At 39.5% G+C, this 27,526-nt stretch overlaps 1 protein-coding gene across 2 annotated transcripts; it reads right to left on the bottom strand.

The window, feature by feature from the left end:
* Positions 1–1,097: 1,097 nt before the first annotated feature.
* Positions 1,098–27,379, bottom strand: LOC117408322 (SWI/SNF-related matrix-associated actin-dependent regulator of chromatin subfamily E member 1-related-like). Of its 2 annotated transcripts, XR_009309589.1 has the most exons (14): positions 26,476–27,379; positions 18,833–18,924; positions 17,734–17,894; positions 17,227–17,306; positions 16,796–16,919; positions 16,346–16,472; positions 15,856–15,914; positions 13,471–13,579; positions 9,455–9,658; positions 8,713–8,804; positions 6,099–6,228; positions 5,195–5,256; positions 4,341–4,370; positions 1,098–3,773 (listed from the first exon to the last, which is right to left on the bottom strand). XR_009309589.1 is itself a non-coding variant. In XM_034013217.3 (13 exons), the coding sequence occupies exons 1-12, from the start codon at positions 26,733–26,735 to the stop codon at positions 5,222–5,224; spliced, it is 1,473 nt and encodes a 490-aa protein (XP_033869108.3). In that variant the 5' UTR covers positions 26,736–27,378; the 3' UTR covers positions 1,098–3,773; positions 5,195–5,221. The 2 variants fall into 2 exon arrangements, 1 of the variants encoding a protein (XP_033869108.3); XM_034013217.3 differs by lacking the exon at positions 4,341–4,370 and having other exon boundaries at positions 26,476–27,378.
* Between the last annotated feature and the right edge of the window lie 147 nt (positions 27,380–27,526).

Below are 27,526 nucleotides of genomic sequence, written 5' to 3'. Positions count from 1 at the left end.
CGGGTAGCGACGGTCGGGGTGAAGCTGCCGAGTGCAGCACCTTTTATTTGTAGTTTTTGATTACTGTATTTTATTTTCCTTGTTCTTTTCTCCTTTTGCTTATTTTTGGTTTGAGCACCTGCAAGTGCGCCTGTACTGTGTAACGGTACCGCCTCTGGTATCTCTGTGGCTCTGTTTTATCATCGCTGATAGGCAGACCACAGACAACAGCGCCCTCTGCGGGCCAAAATGTGGAACTGCCCCACTAATAATAAAACTGGGCACCTGTGCGGTGTTGTCAAGATCACCAGTGTCTCCCGTGTGTCAGTGAATTACCCACCATCCTTCCACAATGCGTTTTGTCATTTTAAACATCTTGTTTTTACCTGCCCCGTTTTAGAGTCTGTGCTGTAATTTGATTAGCCACATCTCTGTCTAGGCCAGTTATATTGTGATTTATTGCTTTGTGTTCTTTATGTGTTTCATTTAGAATTTATTTGATTTATTATTTGTTTTGAGTTATTTTAAGTCATAGTTTGTTTTGCACTATTGTTTGAATTTGATTACGTGTATTTATTTATTTTATGTTTTGTTTGATTCACCAATTATTGCCTGTATAGAATTCAAAGCTAATTGGGAATTAGGTTGACTTGTGTGACTAACTAATTCAGGAATTTCTTATCTGATTAATTGTATTAGTTTATTTGTATTTGTCTGCATACCTCTCAAGTAATTGATTGTTAATAAACTTTTGGAACTTATTTGAAACCCCTTGATGCCTTTCATTGTGTACAGTGCACTACTGCCCACGGTCTGGGATTAAAAAAAAATAATTGTCCCCCCCCCATCCCAAAGAAGGGGAGGGCACTACACCAGTATACAGTATCTTATACTGCATGTAAATCACCAAAGCTGGGTTATGTTAACAGACACAAACAGCTTTTCTTTTAATAATTCTGTGAACAAAAAACATAATGTGCTAGACCATAGTGTAATTATATGTGTGTGTGTGTGTGTGTGTGTGTATGTCCCAGTCTATAAACTATTGCTTTTCACCAGTGCCAAGACACATTTCTGTATATAACAGATTATCAAACAGTCATACGAGCAAAACAAACTTTTCATATACATGGCTTTTATTTTAAACTGTCCACCCAAATAAAACAACAGATATGTAAAACAGAATCAATTACATTTCAAGTATGTCAGATTTAAGCAAACAATATACTCTTTTTAGTGCAGGCTAAACACAACAAAAAATAAGAAATATGTTCCACTTCAATTACATACATATATATTTGAAGATTCCTTTGGACTTTAGAAAAAATGTACATCCCATTTTTAGAGGGATGATGCTTCTGCCCTGTTTTACCACACAGACATTGAAGAATGATGGTTGAAGTGAGTTGACCAAAATCAAACGGTCAGCGTCATATTTTTAATATGAGGATGATCTTCAAGATTTTTCTATTGCCATTGCTGTGAACCACAGCCAGCAGTAAATTGTTAATTCTTTTTTATACATGGAAGCAGGAAAACTTTAAATGTGTCATCCATTTTTTTAATGGTTAAAAATGAATACATTTAGAATTAAACAAGTTTGAGAATTGGATGTTAATAATTGCAACATGTTCTCTGAAAGAATTGTTTATGCCTATTGTATGCTTCTCAATTTTAATAGATCTCACAATAATAAACTGGATGGTTGACTTGCAGACTAAATGAAAAAAACTGAATGGAAATATTTATATTTTCAATGTTTTGGGGGGGGGGGGGGGGAGGGGGGGAGTGTAAGGAAACAGAATATACAAGGCAGTCATTAGTATACAGTACACTTAAAATGCCAGGATTATGTAAAATGCTCTTTTTAGAAATTGTTAATTATGCAGAGCCTGGGTCAATTAGATGACATACCCAAAACCCACTATTCAGAAAGCGCCAATAAGCTTAGTAACTAAGTAGGGCACAATGCATATTATTAATCTGAATAGAATGAGCTAAGACTCTTTGTTCAAAAAGTAATCATGTTGATTTAAAGGTGTCAGTCATTCTTTCCAATGTTACAACCTCCTGTTAAGAATATGTAGTCCTACTGCACAAAACCAGATGTTCCCAAAATCCCCTTTTCAAATCCCAACCCCTACAACACTTCAGGGTTTAGAATGGAAATAGAATATTTAATGGTAATGAAGAAGTCATAGTTATTTGTGTCCATGCAGTAACTCTTGGACGTTAATTGGGTATTTTGGTTTCCATAAACTCTCTTTGGGATCTTTTCAGAGGTGAAAGTGCCAATGTGATACAGTCTTTGAAATATTATTAATGTTCACTAGTCAATGGGCACAGACCACCAGAACATTTACATAAGCCCTTAGCCATCGTTGGTCTCTACTAGACATGACTGGAGTTGTACCAGTGACCAAAACGCCAGTACTGTATCTCACTGAGCAACCTGCTGTACATGTAGCTGCCTTTTCTTTTTTCCCCCCAGTTATTTTGTTCACAATGCTGACCTATATGAATATTATAATACATCTCAACCATGTGCCTAATCACAGCACTGGATTATATGTGATGAGCCATGCAAACTCCCAACATCATTCTTCATATGCATCATTCTTTACTGTATACTTTCAAATTATATGTGTTTGTTATACAGTGCATAACTTAATCTCTAATGTTTACAAATGGGCTGTTTTACTTTAAAAGGACAAATATAACTATACTTATAAATCAACAGCTAGAAACAACTTGCAACCATCAAAGACATACCACTACATATGTTATCAAAGCAAATCAATATTATATTAACATTATAAAGTGCCTATTTAGATGTATAATGTACAACACTAACAACAATCCCAGCAGTACTGCTTCTCGGCTTTACAGTGGATCTGCTGGTTCTGCTACACACAAAAGCAAATGGAATGTAAAAAAAAAAAACTTTGGTGTTGGTAGGAGCGGTTAACTTAATGTGTTAGAGAGCCCAATCAATGTTATTTTCTTTTCTGGTATCAGAGAAATGAAAATGGCAGCAGATCCAGTTAACAGCACAACATAAATTACTTATGCAACTATGGTCATTTAAGACTGGCATAAATGGGCCATATTCACAAAGCATTTACCCCAGTGCTTACATGTTAACACCAGTTGTTTAATCTTAATAAATAATAAAAGATCCTATGGTAAGCTTAGAGTTTTCTGCACAGTTCTAGTAGTTTGTTTTTCCCGGTCCCAAAAAAAATGGTGTAAACTTGCAGGGGTGAATGTCTTTTGAATTGCCTACAGTGGGTTACAAAGGACCACGAATTGGGCATTACCAGGACACAGAAAATAACCAAGCAGCTCCTTCAAATACTGGTTGACATCAACAACACACAGTGCTTTTCAACCAAACTCCAATTAACAAAGACACATACTATTTATAATGTTGGATAAAGTGCAAAAATACCCTCTTACAGAACATATCATAAACATATACTAAAAGCATTTCCACATTAAAAACTGCTAAATATGTAAAACATCAGCCATTAACAGCTGTATGACAGAAAAGTGCTATTAGAAGGGGCTGTAGTCTGCATCAGCAGTGGTACTTGAGGGTTGATTATCGGGTTGATCTTTAGGGCAAAGTTGAGGAGAAAAAACACATCTAAAGACAGTAAGATAAACAAGATAGGTCAAAAACTGCCCAGACCCCATCTTGGGTCTGCTACCAGCCTTCCTCTTCTTCCTGAATTTAGTGCATCTTGTCAAACCCTCTTGTAGCGTCACAGCACCTGTTACTCAGTCCAAGCCTGTGCAATACATTACCAAACATAAGTTAAAAGCTGAAACCAGCATCATTACGATATGAACCTCCTGCTTTAAAACTAGGACTATGACACTTAGATTGGGACAGTTGCACAGCCCTATTCCGAGTCTCACCAAGGGGAAAGTGTTGTTTTATCTCCTTGTTAGTAGAAAAGATGCAAATTCCAAGTCTAGAAACTTGACATTCTATTTTACCTTGCCCTGTTTTACTAAAACAATTGCACAGACTGGACTACTTTCAGGTTTGGTTTATATAACGTGACCGAGAACTTATGCAATGCTGTCACACTCAATGCATTTGCAATGCAGGAATATTACAGTACGTTACCCTCCATCAGAGCAGTCAAGTCCTAGGAATAATAAGAATAATAAAAGGGCCTAAGGATAACTCTTCCCTTATGTAAAGCCAGTGTAGCAAATCTGCTTACTGGGCTCATTTTGTATATCGTACACACTTTAACTTCAGTCTTTCATATTGTAAGTCTTACAACTGCATGATTTCACAAAGCTTTATGAGAACCTTTGTCAATTTAAAATGTATTTCGACGTACCAAAAACGACAGATCTAAAAATGCCCCTCGCTGCTTAAAAGAAAAAAAACAACAAAGTAGTAGCAGACAGTGTGTAATCAACATCTACAGTGATATGCTCTGTGGAACCTTACAAAAATACTGCTTCTTTTGGTCTTGTGGGGTCTGATTTTGATCTTGTCGACAACTGTAGGCACGTGAGATGTCAGAAGTAAACAGAACTTGGTTTAAATGGAGAAGCAGGTGATTACAGGCAATGAAAAGATAACAACTGAAATGTATTAAAACAGTAAACTAAACTAACATACATAATACCAAGAACATGGTTATACTGTTCAAAGAGTCTCGCTGGCCTAATTTTAGTTTAATTCCTCTTTAATGCAGTAATAGTCCTGAACAGAATACCAAAGCTTTTAAGGTGAAGAGGAAAGGTGCAATGGGGGAGAGTCATAATACACATCTTAATTAAAGATGTTCTTGAAATGCTATAGAAATCAATCACATAAATCAGATTTCTACTCCTGCTGCCACTCCCCTATGAGAATGCTGGAGTCTGAGATAGGATTACAGCTGATATAATACTCATGTACTCATAACTACAAATGACATATACAGTATGCACTATTTTCATAGTGTTTAGTCCAGTTTATTTATTTATTTTAAAAGGCGAGAAACACCTGCTAGTTTGGTCTCTAAGCACTCTGAAGTCGTTTCTCATTTTGTAATATTAAAACATAGAATTTTCTCATCGATTAACTGGAATGGGGACTATGAAAATATGGCTTATGTGCAAATACTGTGGTGTTACTGGAAAGGCTAGGCATTAGGACTGGAGCAGTATTGATGCTACTGGGATAACAAAGTGTCATGGTTACCTTCAAAAGAACTCTACATTCACTTCATCAGAGTATCGATTGCTTCTGTAAAACTGCGTTCCCTTGCCAACATGAAAACAAACACAGAATTAGTCTGGGTTTTCAAGAAATACATATATAAAATTCAAATATGTCTTAATTGATCTTCTCCGAGATCACGTGCCTATGTGTGCAGCCCAGCGCATCTTTGGGGAAGATGTCAGTTTTGTACACTAGTGCACAGCAACATGATGTTCAGAAGGTGAAATGAGGTTGTTTACCCAAAGAAAGTCTAGTCCACGTCCAGTTTGGCCACTGGTTTTCTTTTTATTATATTTTTGTAAGTTTTACAATTAAAATACTAATGGTTCAACAAATATTGATATGTACTAACAACTATTTACTGTGCATACAAAGAAGTATTGTTTTAATACTTTAAAAAAATCACATTTGCAAATTAGGAATTTAAAATTTCAATCAGCTGTATCAGCCCAGTTGGCAACCATGGCAGCGCAAGCCTTTTTGAAACTCACAGCGGGGTCTGAACAAATCTTCACCGGCAATACAGCCGTTTTAGTCGCAGTAAGACCCTCAAGTGTCAGTGAAATCTTTCAAAGTCTGCACATTTAATATTGACATGCAGAAGTAAACAAAGACTTTGCCAAACGGCTACGTCTAATTAGCTTTGTATGTATATATTAACATTTAGACCACTGTGATAGATTGCACTTGTTCTATTAACTTGGCCAGCAAACAGACAAAATGTTCAGTTCATATGCTATTAAACAAGGCTAGGGTTTTGGGGTGTACCTCTTGCAGTGCATTGCCATTGGCCTCAGGGAAGTGTAGAGTGAAACATCTACCTGGCTCCTGTGTTTTAAAATGGAATGCGCTTTAGCGTTACTTTGCTCTATAATAAACTTACCGCTCTCAGTTATCTGAATGTGAAACTTTAATAACATGGGGACCATTTTTAAGCTGTCCAGCTGGGTTTCCAATGTTCCCCCATGGGCCTTCAGGCTTCCCAGCTCACTTTCTAAATTTAACTTCTGCTTCTGGTAGGAAAAAAGAAACATTTGATAACAAAGGCTTGAGATCATTGTAAGGCTTATGGAGTAATGATAAAGAAGGCTTAAAATGTAAAAAAATTGACTTGACCCCTTTCCCTGTGAAAAAAAAAAGAAAAAGAAAAAAGAAATAATAATACTTTACCAGTGCTGTTGAGCAATGTCCCTCCTTCCTGACTTATATCATTGATTCGTTCTGAATACTTTAAACCCACCCCAAATATTGAGTGGCAGCAAATTCCTACATTTCTATTGGAGGATTGTACAAGCTTGCAAGATTTAAAACGAGATTACAATTTAATTTGGAGCATTGCTCTTGCTCGCGAGACTTAAAGCTATATTACAGTTCAATAGGGCTGATTTACACGCTCTTGGAATTTAAAACAGAATTGCAAATTGTGGTGAATATAAAAAAAAATGCCTAAACACACAAAAACAGCAGAAGAATATGCCCGTGACCATAAGGATTTTGTTGAGGAAGACAGCAAAGGAGAGAAGGTACAAGTACTGTCAAACATATACATATTGTGACAGAAAGAAACGCCCAAGAATTTTGGAAAGTAACTGAAAACAATAATTTCATAAAGTATATAAAAAGCGAAAGCCCCGAAAAAAACAACAATTTACATAAAAATCGAAAATAGCTAAAAATAAGCACTGAAAATTATGAAATTAATAAAAACAGAAAAAAAAGAAGCCCTAATCATAATTAATATTTTAAATGTCATGTGCCAAAAGTCAATGAGAAGTAATAACATGGATTTAAAAGGCTTGCTTGTTCACAGCTATGGCGCTCATCTAGTGCACCAACACACAAGGCCTCGCTGTGTCAACTCTAATGCACAGATGAACTGGCATTACAAGGTTGTTTTACTCTGAAATATGATTAGTTTGTTTCTACCCCTCTTTTTCCAATCCAATCCCAGATTCAGTTGTCTACAGTGGAGTTCCTGTATAAGTGAAACTTGTTTATGCTTAATAGTAAAATAAACTTTGGAATACAAGCAGACAACTTAATCTGAATGCCATCAGGTGTGATTCCCTTGCTTTTTAACATTGCTTGCAATCATTCTCAGTGGGTCTAGATTCTGTTGCTGCAATACTAAGTTATCATTATTTTTCCATATCTGTTATTACCAAGCTGAGGCTTACTTTGTATTTGCTGGAGATCCTAACTGCCTGCAATGCACAGGCAACGTATATATTGAAAGAGAGGAGGAGGGGCCAGCAGAGCTTACAAGGTCACATTGTCACATGGTTTAAATGGAATGAGGAAGGCTGTTCAGTGCAGGGCACTTAGGATTCTCTAGATAAGCTTAAAGCTATTAATAGTACTGCAGCAAGATAACCCATTACCCCCCCCTGAAGGATGGCAAACATCATAAAGAGAAATTAAAGAAAATCTTTTAAAATTACATTTGAAGCTCCTTACTCTTTGACTGATTCTGACCGGGATTTCCCAGAAGATAAAACTCGTCTCCAGCATTTTCTTGGTCATGGTTTGTATCATGAATATTTCATCCAATATATAAAAGGTCACTGACAAAAGTGCTAAGCATCCAAACCTCTTGTGCTGAAAATTTAAAATGAATGTTGCCAGGCACCAGCTGTTGCTAAGCAACCCATCACACAAGGAGACATTCAAAACTAATTGGCTTAATACAGCATAGATAATTTAATAGTTTTAGACTAAAGTGCAAACATCTGCCCTCAGATAAAGGCGTTACTGTACTTCTTGTGACTGGAGTAACCAAAATCACTTCCATTGAGGGAAGCACATCTGATAATAGTAAGGCAACATACAGTAGAATATAGTTCAAATTCAAACCTTTGAGTTCATAATCAAAGTGCTTCTAGCACTTAATCTAGGAGGTGAGCATTACAGGTATTCTCATTAGTTTTGAATAATACTATAGCAACTGACCAGGATAAGTTGCTGTAGTATTTGCTTTATTAATTTAAGCCATCAGTATCATCGCGAGCTGTAGAGTCCCATATGAGTCTTTCTAGTGTCTTAAAAGAAATAACCAAACGCTTCCACAGTTAGAACAAGAACACCTCTTAATTCTTATTACAATCACATCCTGTCAGACGCATGTTCATTTCCACGGAGCTCCACTTTCAAGTAAAGCTCTTCTGGTATTCAATCCAGATACCTCTTCTGGGTAACTTGCCAATGCAATAGACTCAAGCACCTGTACTTGGCTAAATTTTTTTATGACCTACTATGCAAACCAGTTATTCATTTCCTATAGGGCTTAGAGATAACTGTGCCCAATGGGAAGGATATGATAGCCATGTCTAATACATATTTTACAGGCCTTTCCCTATCCAAGATAAAGCTAGTAACTATGTTTGATTCATGTCCTTATGGCAAACAATTGGATACCAAGCAACATAACAACTCACAGGAGTAAGTTCTATTCAAACAAGCATGTTACTCTAAAAGGAGTTTCCAGCACAGAGGCCTACCTGCAGGTCCTCCAGTTGCCTGTTTAAATTGTCATGTTTTTCCATTGCTTCTTCCATGCTAGTGTTTAGTTCACCGAGTTCAAACTCTCTCACTATGAAGACAAAAGTAAGACAATAAATCATTACAAATGACACAGAATGTCAGAATTCAAATTTTAAGGATTAGTAAACATGTACAGTGCCATATGAGTGTCTGTACTGTCATTTTTTTTGGAAATTGCTCCTGAAACAGATAAGCATCTGCAAATATATGGGAAAAGTCTATCATTTGAATCAACTGTAACTGTCCCTCTGTACATCAATGATGCAGGTGGCAGTACTTGATCTTCAGATAATCCCCCCAAAAAGAAGAGTTACTATATGATGTCTGATCTTCCACAACTAACACCCATTCATATAAAATCCTCTTGGTCACTACAATTAATACCATTTATATTTGGCCGGAGGTGTTTAAAAAAAAATAAAAAATTAAAATATGAAGTCTGTATCTCAGATGGTTTATAAGCTTTTGAAAAAGCAGCAGGCGACACATTTACAAAATGTAAGCTCTACCCCATGGGAATATTTAATGAGACCTTTAGTAGGCAACACCGTGACTCTGAAGGCGCATTACCAGGTGACAGTGTCCACTCCATGGAACCTTGTTGCTAAAGAAAGAAATAACCCACACAGGAATCAACCCCAGCTTCACACAAACACTGTGGCCGTGGTGTCATCTCAGCTTCCATTTCTTCGTACTCACATGTCATCTGTTTGAAGATGAACTCCTGCAGGAAACCAAGGTCCAGTGAGGTGAAGCTGTGCTGGGAAGCGAGTCCACATAACTGGGCCAGCTCTGCCACTGCAACTTCCTCTTCCTCCGAGTCTTCATCCTTCGCTTCCAGCTCCTCCTCACCCTCATCCTGCTGCTCCTTACACAGCCCCACCGTCTCCTTCTCAAACTCCTCTGGGGACAAAAAAAGAATGGTTTCATGGGAAATGCTGTCTTTTAATTGTATTGAAGGAGTGGGTGTGATTATAATTTGTATTTTTACCAATGGAATTCCCCATATACACCCCTGCCTAATCCTAGCAGCACCTCATAGGCGGACATAGCATATACAAGTACATTAAAATAATAATGAATGGAGGCAGGAGAAACACCAAGCATCACAGAAGCTAAAGTTTAATTTTGTAATTTAATTACCCATTAGCAGAGCAAATATCCATAGGGGAAAAGTTTTCCACAGTTCTGGAACAATGTGTTAAAAGAGGAAAGCGGAACTGACAGAAGAGGCTGGGATTAAACCAGCACCCACAAGTCCCCAAGCAATAGGGTTATCACTAGATTATGTCAGAAATGCCATCAAATTTATTTATTTATTGCTGTGGACTGTTACTGTAGTCAGTACAGTATCTCTTATAAGTGTAACAAATGTAATAAATCACGTGCTGCTTTGTGAACTACTCTAAGAAAATTTATGAACAGTAATTGTAACTCTGAGTAAGCAATGATGCCGATGATGCTTAAAAAAAAGATCCACTTCTTATCCACTGTGACAAAGTCAGGTTTTAATTTTACCTTACCTCAGCTACTGACAATCTGTCTAAGCATGTTGATCCCATTTGAAACAGAAACAGACCCACTTAAACAGCTAGTGATTAAAGCCTATTCCTTGACCCTGTGATCAACATCCCAGTTAAAAAATCAAATGTAACGAATCAATCTGACCCTTCACTGTTCCCGTGGTACTCACTGGTGCTCCTGACCCATCACTGTTCCCAGGGGTACTCACTGGTGCTCCTGACCCTTCACTGTTCCCGGGATACTCACTGGTGCTCCTGTACCTTCACTGTTCCCGGGGTACTCACTGGTGCTCCTGACCCTTCACTGTTCCCGTGGTACTCACTGGTGCTCCTGACCCTTCACTGTTCCCGGGGTACTCACTGGTGCTCCTGACCCTTCACTGTTCCCAGGGTACTCACTGGTGCTCCTGACCCTTCACTGTTCCCGGGGTACTCAATGGTGCTCCTGACCCTTCACTGTTCCCGGGGTACTCAATGGTGCTTATTGCTCATCTAAATTACCCAGCCTTTGATTTGATGGCATGCAGCTATACCAGTTTGGTTTCTAGGTAGCATGGTCAATACTTCAATGGAAAACCAGGTTTTTTAGGTATTACTGGTGTTACCTGGTGAGTGAAATTGTCCCCACCCCTTCTTTCATGTCAGTAACCAACCAGCATTTTCTGCTATTGACAGACATGTTTTGCAGCCAGTAAGATTATTATTATTATTATTATTTATTTCTTAGCAGATGCCCTTATCCAGGGCGACTTACAATCGTAAGCAAAAACATTTCAAGCGTTACAATACAAGAAATACAATAAGAGCAAGAAATACAATAACTTTTGTTCAAGTAAAGTACAAGTTTGACAAACCACAATTCAATAATACAGCAGGTAATAGTGATAGTTACATCAGGATATGATTAAATAGTGATAGTTACATCAGGATGTGATTAAATACAAAGTACTACAGGTTAAAAACTTGGCAGATTACAGTATTCTGAAGTACAGGATTAAATGCAGTAAAATAGGGGCTGATAAGAGCAAAATAAAGCACATTTACATGAAGGGTGATAGTGTCCCAGGATACAAACAGAGGAGTTCTACAGGTGCTCTTTGAAGAGGTGAGTCTTAAGGAGGCGCCGGAATGTGGTCAGGGACTGGGCAGTCCTGACATCTGTAGGAAGGTCATTCCACCACTGCGGAGCAAGGGTGGAGAAGGAGCGGGCTTTGGAGGCAGGGGAGCGTAGCGGTGGTAGAGCTAGTCTTCTAGTGCAGGCGGAGCGGAGAGGTCGAGTGGGGGTGTAGGGAGAGATGAGGGTCTGGAGGTAGCTGGGTGCAGACTGGTCAAGGCATCTGTAGGCTAGTACAAGAGTCTTGAACTGGATGCGAGCGGTGATCGGGAGCCAGTGGAGCGAGCGGAGTAGTGGAGTAGCGTGGGCGAAGCGAGGCAGAGAGAACACCAGGCGGGCAGCAGAGTTCTGGATGAGCTGGAGCGGACGGGTGGCGGACGCAGGGAGGCCAGCCAGGAGGGAGTTGCAGTAGTCTAGGCGGGAGAGTACCAGGGCCTGGACCAGGAGCTGGGTAGCATAGTTGGTGAGGAAGGGTCGGATTCTTCGGATGTTGCTCAGGAAGACATTGCTTCAAGACACCCTGAAGACATTGCTTGGGTGAAATGACCTAAGAAGTAAAGCAGTAATATACTTCCTAGATGGCAAGACAAGAAAACTGAGAGCTATCTTAACCTAGTGCAATATATATATTTTAGAGACTTCATTTTAATATATAATTTATCCTATATGTACTCCTTTTTTGTTATGGGAAGAAACCTTACATCATTTGAGAAAAAAAAAGAATCTTAACCCTAAACCTAAACTGTTCAGGAAGCTGGTATAACATGTAATAATACAGTTCCAATAGAATTGTAAAAAAAAAATGTTTTTCAGGACACACACACATTTAGCTGTACTACTGGCATACTGTAATTCAGCACAGTAACAATTCAGCAATGAAATGCTGCCATCTCCTGGTAACCTGGTGGCATGTCATCCTTTATTCAGCCTGCACACAGAACTGTCGGAATCAGTAATGCAGTTCCCTTGGCCTGACATACGGTAGAAAGATATTGCTGACATTCAATGCACAGATTTGATCCTTCAGTGAGATGTATATAAAAAAAAATGGTCACTCCCAAAGAGTTGGCAGCAAGTCTGAAATACAGTTAATTTACAATCATGATAGCCAGTTACAACTAACCCACACTGCCAGCTACTGCATCAATACCAAAGCAAGATCATTAAAAGAAGTCACATTATTCAAAGCTAAATTTGAAGGAAATATAATGCAATCAGAACAGACTGCAGCAAAGCCAAGGGTGGTTTAGACAGTAGGTAAAAACAATGGATGGTCTGTGAAAGGTATAATCTCCTCTGGTCCATTCTGCTGACATCAGCCAGGTCCATGCTGCTTACTCCACAAAACCAGTGGGGATTGTTTAGAATCTATTTCAATAAACTACTTGTATGTAAGCTATTTACAAACATCTGCTTGTCTTTCATATTCTGGGGATATGCAAATGCAGAATAACTACTCCCCTTTAAAATACTAGCCTTGTATTTGAAGAGACGTTTATCTAGTCAGAGATACCAAGGTATTTGTTAAGCAATAGGGTCTGAGTGAGATAAAGCAATACCGGAATGTTTAGAGATGAGTGACTAAAACAGGAAAGCTGGACAACTATGACTGCCACGATTATTATAGCGACATTTTTCAATCGTATTACATACGCAGCTCTGTATTTTTCTTTTGTAAATTATTATGCGCAGATAGGTGCTGTATTAACATCAGCAGAATATGGTAACCCTAGTTTAATGCAGCAGTGACCAAACGTGTGTGAGTACTGTTGTGTAACAAAATGTGCTTAAACAATGGCATTCAAGAAATGTAGAACAAGAACATCAAAAAACAAAAATAAAAATAAACTTGTGTGTTGTACACGTGCATTAACAAAATGCCCTGAAAACTTAACATAAAGAAAATCATTTGAAGTAAAAACAACTAAAATAAGTAAAAACAAGCCAAAGCTCCAACCCTAAATACTCACCCTTGGTGTGCACTGACTAACACGCTTTATTGATTCTTACAAACACTGTTCTGTCTGTGTCTGTGTCAGCCTTCTGCTTGGTCAAGCAAGGTGAAAATGCGACATTACCTGTCAGATTCTGTAAATGCTGCTTCCCCAGGAGATGCTCCTTCTTATTATGCAGAGAGCTGAAATACTGATTGCACGTCCTGCAGTACAAGTCACTGGTGTCACCACCCTATTTAGGAGACAAAACACAATGGGATAACATAATTATGTGCCCCTGCATGTGTGGATCACATATTGTTTTTATGTTTTCAAAAGCACAACTGCTGACTATTACAGTAAAGTATACTGGTTTATAAATGGGGCTGGAATAGGGTTTATTGTAATAGGCAAATTCCCTCGTGCTCATTCCTTCTTGGCTACAATGTAGCCATTGTCATTTTCTCTCAACTTTCATGAGTACTAAAATTGTAATCAGCATTATTATTTTATTTTATTTTTTAAGGATAAAAAGTAAATGTTTCACAAGCAGAGCACTACTGTTCACACTACTGCATAAGAGCCACCAGTGTTAATAATCCTGGCTACACCCAGAACTAACCACAACTAACCTGTATTTTCCTCCTTTTCTTTAAAGGCAGCTTATAAAAACAATTGCTCAACAAAATGTCACGCTTAACGTATTCATCAATTATTATTATTATTATTATTATTATTACTATTATTATTATTATTATTTTCTTAGCAGACGCCCTTATCCAGGGCAACTACAATTGTTACAAAATATCACAGTACAAAGTATCACCTTTCAGAATCACATTACAGATAACAGCAGTTGTAAAATACAATAAAATCAGTAGCAAAAGATCAAATTCAAATAAGAGCAAACAATAGAGAATACAGTAAATAATTAAATGTAAGAGTAGGCTCAACTAAGAGCAGTTAACTTATATGAACTGTTTTGGGACCAGTTTTATTTGGTATTTCTTTACTCCCTCTTGGTCAGATAATCAGCCGACATGGTATTCAATTCCATAGTTATGCAGATGACAGTCAACTTTATTTGAAAGCTACACCAGATATTACTGTGGCTGTCTCTCTATTGAATAATTGTTTAGCCGACATAAAGACTTGGTTGCAGCAAAACTTCTTACAGCTTAATTGCAGCAAAACTGAGGTAATGTTAGTGGGTTTGCCGCATCAGATCTCAATGGCAGATGATTTTAGCCTTGAAATTGATGGACATGAGATCAGTGCCACTTCATTAGTTACCAACCTTGGTGTGAGATTTGACCCTATGTTATCATTTGAGTATCATATTAAGAATGTCTGCAAAGTGTCTTTCTTCCACCTTAGGAACATTGCTAGACTTAGATCCTCATTATCTATGACTGATGCAGAAAAGCTTACACCTGCCTTTATTTCATCAAGATTGGATTACTGTAATGCTCTTTTTGCAGGTATCTCCTCTAAGGTTATAATATGTTCAAAATAGTGCTGCCCGTATTCTCACTAAGACCAAGAAACATGAGCATACATCTCCTGTCCTTGCTTCTCTCCACTGGCTGCCAGTCAAATATAGGATTGATTTTAAGGTTTTATCACTGACTTATAAATCCTTACATTCTCAAGGCCGTGCCTATCTTAGGGATCTTCTTCAGAATCACATACCTAAATGAAAATTGAGATCTGGTAACAATGTTCTTTTGTCTGTGCCTAGCACTCGTCTGCGCACTATGGGTGATCGGGCTTTCTACTCTGCCTATGGAACGCCCTGCCGGGCTATTTGAAAAATTGTGACTCAGTTGATGTTTTTAAATCTAATCTTAAAGCTTACTTCTTTCGGTTGGCTTTCTGTAAATGATTTGTGTTCTTACTGTTTTGTCTATTGAAATGTTTGTTTTTATGCTGCTTTGTGAAGTGCTTTGTGATTTTTAAATGAAAAGCGCTACATAAATAAAATGTATTATTATTATTATTATTATTATTATTATTATTATTATTATTATTATTATTATTATTATTTGCTTATACGAGTTCAGTATGAGCATGTAGTAAGTACAATGAATGGATGAGAATGATTTCAAGTAAGAGCAATTACAAAAAAAAATGTGACTATGGATACCGATAAGAGTAAAGTCAAGTACAAGATACAGGAAGTAGTTATAATTAAGAGCAGTAGAAGAATTCAGCAAAGTATGGAGCAGTTCAGTGCAAGTACAAGCTGATGCAAGTACTGGTACAATTGGGTGCCATATAGTCCAGTATAATCAAGAGTTGTGAGGTTTACAGATGCTGTCTGAACAGGTGTGTCTTCAGGAGGTGCCGGAATGTCGTCAGGGGACTGTGGGTAGGTCATTCCACCACTGGCGGGCAAGGGTGGAGAAGGAGCGGGCTAGTAGGATAGGCCAGTGTGAAATAGGCCATTCTTGTTAACTGGTTATACCTGGTCCACCACCACCCAGGGCTCACTCGAGAGCTTGTTAAGTGAGATTTTGTGTTACTTACATCCATCTGTGAGAGAGCAACAATCTCATTTTCAAACTCAGAATCCACCATTTCAACACCTGCAAAAAGTTCAAGAATTGTTATTTTTAAAATTAGTTAAATGAATACCCCATATGAAATTAACACCTATTTTGCAAAGTAAGACTTATGTTTCAATTTAGTACATCACTAATTATTTCGAAATTCCATAAACTATAACCTAGTAGCTGAAGAGTCAGAGTCATTTAGTCATTTTTGTCATAGAGTAGGAAGTCAAGACTGAAGCCAAAAAATGGGGCCCAAGACCAGCAGCCTCTCAGGTCAAATCCAGTGCGATTCTCCAGACCAAGGTTGGTGTCAAGTGAGGCAAACAAATCAAAACTTTTCTTTTTTTTGTTTGCAGAATTACGTTTTCAGAAGCCTGTTGTGGAGAAACTGTACCTCAACACCCATGCAGCCTGGTCTTGTTTTTCCTCAAAGACTATCTGGGCTTAACCACTTCACAACTCACCACAAAGGACCTTCACTTTATGAAGCGTTTTTCTTTTCAGAAAGGCCTTGTACGCCTCAGAGTTCTGATAGGCCTGCAGCTCCTCGATGAAACGCTGCTTGTCTTTCTCTGCGGCATTATTGTACTTCTGCAGGTCGGCAGGAAAAAACAAAACACATGTGTTAACAGTATTGCTTTTCTCAACTGAACTCAATCTTTAACTAAATCTAACCAGAAACTTTAACACTGTACCTGGCATGGGTGTGACCACCCCAGTACACTGGTGCACACAAAGTTTCATGTTACAATGAAATGATCTACTTAGGTTACTGGTCGCTATGTCAATGACAATCAAATCTGCTTGGCTACAGATACTCTAATTCTTGCGCATAACTTTGGGCATGGTTTTAAGACCAGTAAAACACCCATACTGATGTAAGTCATGTAGTCAGGTCACAATGTTCGGATCACCTGCTTTTCCTCCTGAGATAGCTGAGACCACCGAGTGCCCAACATCTTGGTGATTTCAGTAAACGGAATATCAGGGTGCTCAGCCTTCAGATGGACTTTCTTCTCATTGACAAATATTACATATCTAGCAGGGAGGATGAGAAGAGAAACAAGGTATAGAGAACAGAAAATCAATATTCAAGGTGTAAATTAAGTCATAGGAAAGACGCAAAGTAGTCCAAGATTGGTACTAATCAGGCCACTGCTTGTTCGAGTCTTTGTGGGCCTCATCTCTTGGCCTTAATAAATCAGAGGCAAAACGAGCTTAAATGCTCTTAGGCTTGTTGATGCCATGAAATGTAATTATTTGTTGAAAGCGATGTAAAATTGTATACCACCACAGTAAAAAGTGTTCTTTGTAGCCCTTATTCCTTCATAAGTGTATTTCTTACCCTGTAGTAGGAGCGCGAGGAGCAGAAAATTCCTTGGGCGGTTTTCTTTTCTTTCCCTTCGGCCAACCACCTTTCCTTTTCTGAGAAAACAGACAAACCACATTTACTAAAGGTTGTGACAACAAGCCTGGGACGAATAGCTAATGGAGGAAGGCCTACACGTACTGTACTTTACTCTGAAAAACGAAATCTTTCAAAACTGGAATACCTTCATTATTTGTATGTGAAATGACAAAACAAAGAATTGAAAGGTAGTGTATAGCCGATCAACAAACAACAGACTCATCATGTCATTAGTATAGTGATACGTGGAAAATGAACCAAGGGAGGGGGGAATAGAGGACTCCTCTACAGGCTTGTACCGTGAGAGAAGTGGAAAAATACACACAGTGAGCAGTTATGCATATGACATGCCGTCATGCCGATTACTTTTTAAAAACGTTTTTAGCAAGAGGGAGTTGGATATTCAGACAGCAGGGTTTATAAAATGTTAAATGACTAGAGTACCTTCGGCTCCTCTGTGTCGGGGTCCTTTGACTGCAGCTGCCCATCCAGGATTATATTTTGTACCGGCTCCAGTGATGCATTTAAAGGGTGTATAGGAAGCAGCTGTGCTCCTGGTGCTAAGGGCAGTACCCCATCCTCACACTGCAAAGGCATGGAGGGCACTGTTAACAGGAGAAACAAAAATAATTAATGTTAAAGAATGTTAGTAAAAAGTGTATAGCTGACAAAGCACAAATTAATAGGCTGATTACCTGGTGAACATTGCTGGAGGTGGGACCACAGACGAATGCAAAGTTATGCATGCCATTGTCAATATAATGAAACTTCACAGCAGACTTGGCTTACATTTGTATTTGTTTTTCTTTTTTTTCAGTTTAAGCAATTTAAAAATACAGTATTTCCATAAACCATAGTTTCCTTTGGTCCTTGAATTGTTTTGAGGTGAGGAATGAAACACCTAACAGTATACATCTAGCCTAAAACAACTTTGCTGTTAATGAGCAGGTAAATTGTTATTCTGAGTCCTTTTCTTGTGCTTGCATTTGCACTTGCCTCAAAATAGGACACCAATATCTATGATCAAGAATCAGTAGATGGGTCAGGCCATGCCAGGTTTACATGTTGCTCCAGTCAAATCCTAATGAATGTGATCTGTAAAAGCTGACTCTGGATTGACCCATACGGGGTAAGTTAAGCAACTTTCAATACCACCTTATCATTTTAACACATTACCTACTATCAATAATGAATCTGTTTTCTTATGATAATCGATACACACAGCATGAATACATCAACAGCGTGATTTTCAAAAGGGGCAAAATAAGAACTAGGCTGCAAAATGATTTTTAAAGCCTGATTGTGTAACCACGTCACTTGATTTATATTTTTAAAGCACCAACAAGTGAAGACACAACTCGTTTCATCTAAACCATTTGAAACCCATACACTTAATGACCCAAATCCGGTTTGAGAAATCACTTTGCGACCTAGTTCTTATTTTGCCCCTTTTGAAAATGATGGTGTAAATCACCAAGACCATTTGGATGGATTTAAATAAAATCTACAAAGCCTGCAGTAATATTTTATTCCATGGTCTCACCTTCTGCCTGGAGTTCCAGGTTCACGTCAGAGTTTAGCTGTCCCACGTAAGACACCGTACTTCCACTGGCATCAGCAGCCACACACACAATTCTAAAAACATTGTAGTTAAACCAACAAAAGTTCAGTAAACATGAGTCTTAACTATAATACGTTCAGTAATTATGGTACCATTTTTGCTTTTCTACAGTGCCAGCAGGTGGCAATCTTCAACCAGTGGGGGTATGTTCTGATCAGGTGATACTAGTACAGTGCTTGCTTAATGCCATAGCAACCGAGGTACCAAGATATGGTCCTACATTTCATAATAAATTAATAATTTCTATATTTTCCTCACTTTAGTTTTGTTAAAACGACCTATTAAATCTTAACAAAAAATGTGACAGAATTTTTATATTTGAGTTAAGTACCGATGTAGTGTTATTTTCAAGCAGGCAGCGCACTGCGCTTGCTCGCGCATACATAAACAACCGCTAAGATAGCAGGAAAGCGTCCATTCAAATCTGGTACGTTATGCAGTTTTCAGTCTTTTACATCTTTTTTTAATGGAATTTATCATAATTTCCCAGTCTTTTACATCGTTTTTAATGTAATTTATCATATTTTTCCACCATTAAGAAAACAGTAAGCGAATATTTATCATATGCAATACATAGCATCTTATTTTACTTGTGCAAATTTGAGGTGGACTTCTCATTGTGGGCCGCATTCACTAGACGACGGTGTTTTGAACATTATACTGCGTGAAAAGGAAGATCACTTTGCACGTTTCATCCAGTGATAAACACCTTATTCACTAAACTTAACAGATGCAAAAATAAGGTGGAGTAACCTTCTAATTAGCATACACCTTGTAACACACCGTATAACCAACACAGTATGGGCTATATTCACAACAAGTTAAGAAGCCTCTGTATGAGATATCCAGCTCGAAATACAATAGAATCCTATTCGCCATTTATACACTTAAACAAGTATAACTGTAAGACATTCCATGTAAAAACAAATAGATCAATTAGATTAAAACACATTTTTATTTCAAAGCAGCAAATGAATGAATGAATACATAAATAAATAATATTGATTTGGTACTGATGACTGATGTACTTTCCCACAATATGTTTTACTTCCAATAATTAAATGGTTGGTGTGTAGCTACTGACATCTCATATATTCAGAAACCATAATGAATCTACAGTAGTGCCTGCAATAGCAATGTTAACCTGATTTTATTATTATTATTATTATTATTATTATTATTATTATTATTTCTTAGCAGACACCCTTTCCCAGGGCAACTTACAGTTGTGTGCTCCTCCTATGACCTCCCTGCTACTGTCACAATGCTAGCCTAACAGCCTTCTATTGAGTAGGCTATCAACAAAACTAAAGAATTACGATAAAGCAGACCCCGTGTACAGGGAGTTCTGTCTCGACTGGCATAATGGAAGATGACAGTCTCACCGGCATTTTTCAGGACAGTAGAAGGATCAAATATCTTGAGAATTGTTCAGCATGTTTCTGTGCCATGCAGTAAGGCATTCGTGGAGCGAGTTTTCAATTTAATGTTAAACCTTTGGACTGATGAAACGAATCGCCTAGGTGTTGAAGTGGTCAAAAGTGAGCTTTGCATGAATGCCAAACCACATGTTCACATTCAAATAGTTCAGAATATAGAATCCATGCAGTTTGGGAATAAAATAATCTCAATGAAGAGGGACACACGAAGCAGCTTGGAGCTTAAACACAAGGTAATAAAATTATGTTATCTCAGTAGATACCTGTCTATCTGTATTATTATTATTATTATTATTATTATTATTATTATTATTATTATGTGCTACTAATAAGTGTGTGTTGTAGTGTATTAGTATAGTGTATTATCATACGTATCTGATTCGGTCCTGTAATTCTCTGTTTGAGGTGTGTGCCTGTGCGTGTGCGTGTGCTTGTACGTGTGTTGAGGATGTGTCTTGTTTCATGAACGGCACTAGTAGTGGGCTGCCCTGTTTATGTTGTGATTTAGTTGAAACCGCCTGGTTTCCTAACGCGGTACTGTTAACACACCTTGAGACATTTTGTAAAGGTACTGTGCTTCAGTGAATATGGATGGTATAACACCCCCACCCCACCCCCCGCGTTCTATGGGGAAACAATTTATATATATATATTTCCATGCATTAACATTATTCATTGTATTTAAATGACTCTCACGCGGTAGCTTTTTCCACGCGATTCATTGCGAGCGCAAGGTCGCCTACCAGAATACAGCAGGTGTACAAAGCACGCAGTAAAAGCGCTTATTGCGCGCAAACACGTTACCGCTGTTTAGTGCACGAGGCCCTGTTGGCTTGTGTGGTGGTGAATTTTTCTTTTCTTTTTAGAGAAATTGATTGTCTGTTTCTAGTTTAAGGTTGCAATAATAATAATAATAATAATAATAATAATAATAATAATAATAATAATGATGATGATGATTGTGATAAACTCAATAACTTTCTAATTATTGACTCAGAGAAACGGCACGCGTACACTTACTCTAATTAAGTGTTCCTTTATTTTTTCTGTACAAGAAGGTGCTCACGCTAGCCTGGGCGGGAACTAGAATCTGAGCAGGACGTGGCTCCCCATGACCCATGACCCCTTCAGCTATTGGAGCTGTACCAGGGATCATGTTACAATAACTCAACTGGAATAAAACGTAACTAAAACCCAGGGGACTAACTATCAATATTCCACATCCCTCCACCTCAGATTAAAACTGGTCTTGTTTTTATCTTACATTCACTTTCAACACTTATGTAGCTAGGAACAACTAAACTAACAGTCCAGTTTCTGTGGAGCTCTACGCACTCTTTGTGAACGGCGCAACTCTGGTGCCGGGGCTAATGTTGGTTCTGGCCCTGGATCTACTGCTGGCTCTGGGTCTACTGGAACCCCCTCTGTTGAAAACTCTAACTGCACTGGGTTAGGGCTGTAGTCATCTCCCAAAGGAACTTGGACATCCTCTGGTCTTTCAGATTGTGGAACGGTCGCTGCCTGATATTTCCTTAGGTGGTCTTGATGACGGCGAATCACTCTCCCATCCGTCAGTTCCACTTGGAATGACACTGGACCCACTTTCTCCAGTATGGTTCCTTGTGTCCACTTATCCTCCACTCCAAACATTCGAACATAAACAGTATCTCCTACATTCAATAAGCGAACTTTGGCGTGTTGATCATGTTGAAACTTCTGCTTAGCTTGCGCAGCTCTCACTCTCCCTCCCACTGCTGGTCTCAGCACATCAAAACACGATCGTGGTCTACGTCCCATCAGTAATTCTGCCGGCGATGACCCAGTTGTGGTTTGAGGTGTGATTCTGTAATGGAACAAAAACCTGGCCAACTTGGTTTCAATTGTGCCAGTCCTCATTTTCTTTAACCCCTCCTTTACCGTCTGCACGGCTCTTTCGGCTAGCCCATTGGATGCAGGGTGGTAAGGTGATGTTCTGACATGCTTAATGCTATTTTTCTTACAAAACTGCTGGAACTCTTCGCTAGTAAATGCTGTTCCATTATCTGTCACTAGCATCTCGGGCAGCCCATGCGTTGCAAATGTAACCCGCAGTTGACTTATGGTAGCTTGAGAAGTAGCAGAAGACATAACATGAACATCTATCCACTTGGAGTGGGCATCAATAAGGATCAAGAACATCTTCCCCATAAATGGACCTGCATAATCCACATGCAGGCGGGCCCACGGTCTGTCAGGCCACTCCCACGGGTGTAGCGGTGCCGGTGGCGGTGCATGGCGTGTGCTCTGGCAAATGGTACATTCTCTAACCTTTTTCTCCAAGGCTTGGTCCATGCAAGGCCACCACACCATACTTCTTGCTAGGCTCTTCATGCGAGATATGCCCGGGTGTGCTTCATGAAGTTCAGCAATAACTCCTGGCTTTGCGGAGGTACAATGACTCTGTTTCCCCAAAGTAAACAATTGTCTTGGATACTTAACTCCTCCTTCCTTCTAAAATACGGCCTCAGATCTTCCATCTCGGCTTCTGCTGGCCATCCACTTCTCACGTATGTCAGGACTCGCGACAATATAGGGTCTCTTCTGGTTCCTGACTGTATTTGCCCTAGGTTGACAGGGAAAGTGGAGAGGTTTTCCAGTAACAAAACCACATCCCCTGGTGTTTGCACATGTGAGGGTGTATCCTTCAGTGGCAAACGACTCAGTCCATCAGCATTACTGTGTGTCTCTCCACTCTTGTAGCGTATCTCATACTCATAACCAGCAAGCAATAACGCCCACCGTTGAATTCTCCCTGAAGCCATCGGTGGAATCAACTTGCTCTCGCTGAAAAGGCTCATCAAGGGCTTGTGGTCCGAGCAAATAGTGAAATGGTGTCCATACAGGTACTGATGGAACTTTTTTACCCCAAACACAATGGCGAGGGCTTCTTTATCCAGCTGAGAATAGTTTTTTTCAGCTGGAGCCAAAGTGCGGGATGCAAAACTTATTGGTCTTTCACTTCCATCAGGCAGGGTGTGCGATAACACTGCTCCCACTCCATAGGGTGATGCATCGCATGCCAGGAGCAATGGTTTCTTGGAGTCGAAATGTACTAACAATTGTGATGTTAGCAAAAGCTTCTTTGCTGACTGGAAAGCTTTCTCCTGCTGTGGTTTCCAACACCATGGCACCTTCTTCTGTAGTAGATGATGCAATGGTGCCAACAGCGTTGATAAATTTGGCAGAAAACGATGGTAATAGTTTACCATCCCTAAAAATGACTTCAACTCTGTGGTATTCTTGGGCGTCGGAGCTTCCGCTATTGCCCGGACCTTCTCCTCTGCTGGGTGTATGCCCTCTGCGTCAATCTTGTGACCTAAATACTGCACCTCTGGCGCTAGGAAAATGCACTTTTGTTTTTTTAGTCTCAATCCTGCATCAGCAAGCCGCTTCAAAACTTCTTCCAAAACTTGCATGTGTTTTGACGGGTCAGGACCTGTTATGAGGATGTCATCCAGATACACGAGAACGTGGGGCAAACCTGCTAGCAGGCTTTCCAGGGTGCGTTGGAAAATACCTGGAGCTGATGACACCCCAAAAGGCAACCTGGTGTAGCGGAACAACCCCTTGTGCGTGTTGATGGTCAAAACTTCCTTAGAACTGTCCTCCAGGAGCAGCTGCTGGTAGGCATGGCTCAGGTCCAGCTTTGTAAAGGCTTGCCCCCCTGTAATGTTGGAGAATAAATCTTCCACTCGCGGAATTGGATAAGCATCCAGTCTGGAGGCCTGGTTCACTGTCAGTTTATAATCGCCACAAATACGTATTGACCCATCTGGCTTCATAATTGGCACAATAGGAGCAGCCCACTTCGAAAACTGAACAGGTTCAATGATGCCTGCCTTTTGCAATCTCTGCAGTTCAGCACTGACTTTTTCTTTTAATGCATACGGTACTGTACGGGCTTTGAAGAATCTGGGCTTAACGTTTCCGTCCACTTCAATGACAGCCTTAGTTCCTCTCAAAGTTCCCAGTTCATCCCGAAACACAACTGCATATCTGTTTAAAATGTCTTGCACACTAGTAGTTCCCATATGATACAAGTTAGACCAATCCAGCTTGAGCTTCTTCAGCCAGTTCCGTCCTAGCAAACTAGGTCCATTACCAAACACTATCAGTATTGGTAGCGTGCATGATTGCTGGTTATACTGTACTTCCACTGCAATGATGCCTATGACTTTAATTTCTTCTCCTGTATACGTGCGCAGCTTGATGGCAGACTTACTGAGTGGGGGTAACTGTTTGCCATGCCACGTGCCTCTGTATGTGCTCTCACTGATAACTGTGAATGACGCCCCTGTATCAACTTCCATTTGCAATTCTTCCCCTTGCGCCTTCACAGTCACATAAATAGGCTCTACTTTCTCTGTTTTTGCTTGGTGCATACTGTAAACAACTTCAGGTTCGTCTTCATCTACCTCCCCTTCTAAGCTATGCGTAGCTTTAGGCATCTTGGGTTGCCAGCCCCCTCTGTGTTGGCGTGGCTGATTTTTACTGCGACACACTTTTGCAATGTGACCCTTCTTATTGCAGTTATGGCAAACAGCGTCCTTGAATCTACAGTCTCTTGCAGCATGTGGCTGTCCACAGCGGTAACACATATTTTTCCCTTCACCCTGTCTGCAGTCTATCGCAGGAGAACCAACTGCGATCGCCTTGTGAATCACAGGTGGTGTTGAGGCGGTCGGTTTAAGATCGTGAGCTTGTTGCGCAGCAGCCTCCATGGCTTGAGCAATCTCCACAGCCTTCTTAAAATCCAACGCGGTTTCCGATAACAAACGGCGCTGAATGCGGTCATCTTGCAAGCCGCATACCAACCTGTCACGCAGCATCCTATCCAGCATCTCCCCGAAAACACAATGTTCAGACAACCGTCTCAATTCGGCTACATAAGTTGCCACAGATTCCCCTGGCTGCCGAAACCTATTGTGAAATTTAAAAGTCTGCACAATCTCTGACGGTTTAGGGTTTTTATGCTGTTTAACAATTAAGCACAGTTCAGCAAAACTCTTATCAGTAGGTTTCAATGGCGATACCAAATTCCTGATGAGACTGTATGTTTTCGAACCGCAAACACTTAGAAATATGGAGCGTTGTTTACCTCCATCAGTAATATCATTTGCTGCGAAGTAGTGTCCAAGCCGTTCCACATACTCCGTCCAGTCAGTGCTCTCATCAAACTCTCCAATGCTTCCAAAAGTCGCCATTGCCGTCCGAAGTGTAGCCTGCTTCTAGGTTTTTTTTTGTTTTTTTTTAATTTTTTTTTTTTTTTTTTTACTCCTCGTCGCCAAATGTGATAAACTCAATAACTTTCTAATTATTGACTCAGAGAAACGGCACGCGTACACTTACTCTAATTAAGTGTTCCTTTATTTTTTCTGTACAAGAAGGTGCTCACGCTAGCCTGGGCGGGAACTAGAATCTGAGCAGGACTTGGCTCCCCATGACCCATGACCCCTTCAGCTATTGGAGCTGTACCAGGGATCATGTTACAATAACTCAACTGGAATAAAACGTAACTAAAACCCAGGGGACTAACTATCAATATTCCACATCGATGATGATGATGATGATGATGATGATGATGAATCGTAATTAGTTATACACCCATCAAATCGCAATTGAATGGACCTGTACCAAAATCTGACAGTGCATCACTTTCTGACATTGCACTGGTCAAGTTTTGGTACACTTACCACAGTCTAACAATGTACCACTTTCTAACACTACACTGTAACCATATATATATATTTAACCTAAACACACACACACACACACCCACACCCACACACACACACACACACACACACACACACACACACACCCCCCCCCACACACACACACACACACACACACACACACACACCCCCCCCACACACACACACACACACACACACACACACACACCCCACACACACACACACTTTTAAACAAAATCCTATTTATCTATTGTTGTAAAGTAAAGCATGATTATCATAAACAAAACAAGAAACATAAATATATTAATTTGTAACTGTGCAACGCTAAAAAAAACACAAAAAAAAACACTGTATTTATATCGTGTAACAATTAACACATCTGCCAACTTACCTGTGCTGGCCATCGACATTTTGTACTGACACTGTGACAGGGACACCATCTATGAAAGCAGCAGGTGCAGCAGAACCACCGTCCTCGACGTTAGAACAGTTACCGACCCCAAATCCAGCCCCTGCTTCTCGGGCTGTGCTGTCACAAAGCCCCGCCGACTCCTCCAGTTGTAGGTGCTGAATGGTAGTGAGGTCGAACCCAGTAACCGGGATAGGAGTGACCACAGTCAAAGCCCCACCTAACGAACTGTCCAGGTTCATCACGATACGGCCATTCCTGGCGGCCAAAAAAACCAAAACACTGAAACACACAGCCAACTGTCAGTGCAAAACAGGGAGAAACAATCAATCGCAGATTTCACTGTACTGCGTAAACAACCGAATTTGTGATGCAGTTATTATCGGAGATTGACTGTACAGAAAAAAGTAATCCCTGCAACAGATTTTTGTGAAGGCAAAAAGATTTCACATCATATCGATGAATCTTGTTACCTGGTAATATTTATGTCATGACGATCCGCAATTATTTTGTAAACCAATTCCCATCACCAGCCAAACCATGCGAATTCAAAAGATTTGCATGGTGTCAAGTTTAATCTTTTGCGTGTGGTTTAGTGAACAATATCTTCAAAAATCATATTTCTGGTTTTTCCAGATTAAAAAAAAAAAAAGGTATAGCATTTGCAACTGTTTATTAAAAAAATACCAGTTGACCCTTTAAACTTTAAATTATTTAACAATTTTATTTTTTCGTCTGATTTCTATTTTTGTTTAATTTTTTTTCAGTAATTGTATTTAATAATTTGCTCTAATCAGTCGGAAAGGTAAGGTGATCATTGCTCCGTGTTCAGTTGGACAGTTCAGGCTTTTCAACTCACAACCCAATGCATTCTGGTAAGCGTAGTCCTGCTTCTCTTAAAGGTAAGAATGGTACCTGAGACAGGTAACATGTACCAGAATGCCTTGGGTTGCGAGTTGAAAAGCCTGAACTGTCCCAAACTGTCCCACTGAACACGGAGCAGTATGTTCTTCACCTGACGTATAGTGTAAAC

The sequence above is a fragment of the Acipenser ruthenus genome, chromosome 2, assembly GCF_902713425.1.
Source record: "Acipenser ruthenus chromosome 2, fAciRut3.2 maternal haplotype, whole genome shotgun sequence".
NCBI lineage: Eukaryota > Metazoa > Chordata > Actinopteri > Acipenseriformes > Acipenseridae > Acipenser > Acipenser ruthenus.
This window is presented reverse-complemented; position numbering and strand designations above follow the sequence as displayed.

Bases quoted from the DNA above. Each gene is read 5' to 3' on its own strand.
- LOC117408322 (XM_034013217.3), bottom strand. From the start codon at position 26,735: ATGAACCTGGACAGTTCGTTAGGTGGGGCTTTGACTGTGGTCACTCCT. The intron at 18,925-26,475 runs GTAAGTTGGCAG...CAATGTTTTTAG, and splicing joins AATGTCGATGGCCAGCACAG to AATTGTGTGTGTGGCTGCTG. The intron at 13,580-15,855 runs GTAAGTAACACA...TCTCCTAAATAG, and splicing joins TTGCTCTCTCACAGATGGAT to GGTGGTGACACCAGTGACTT.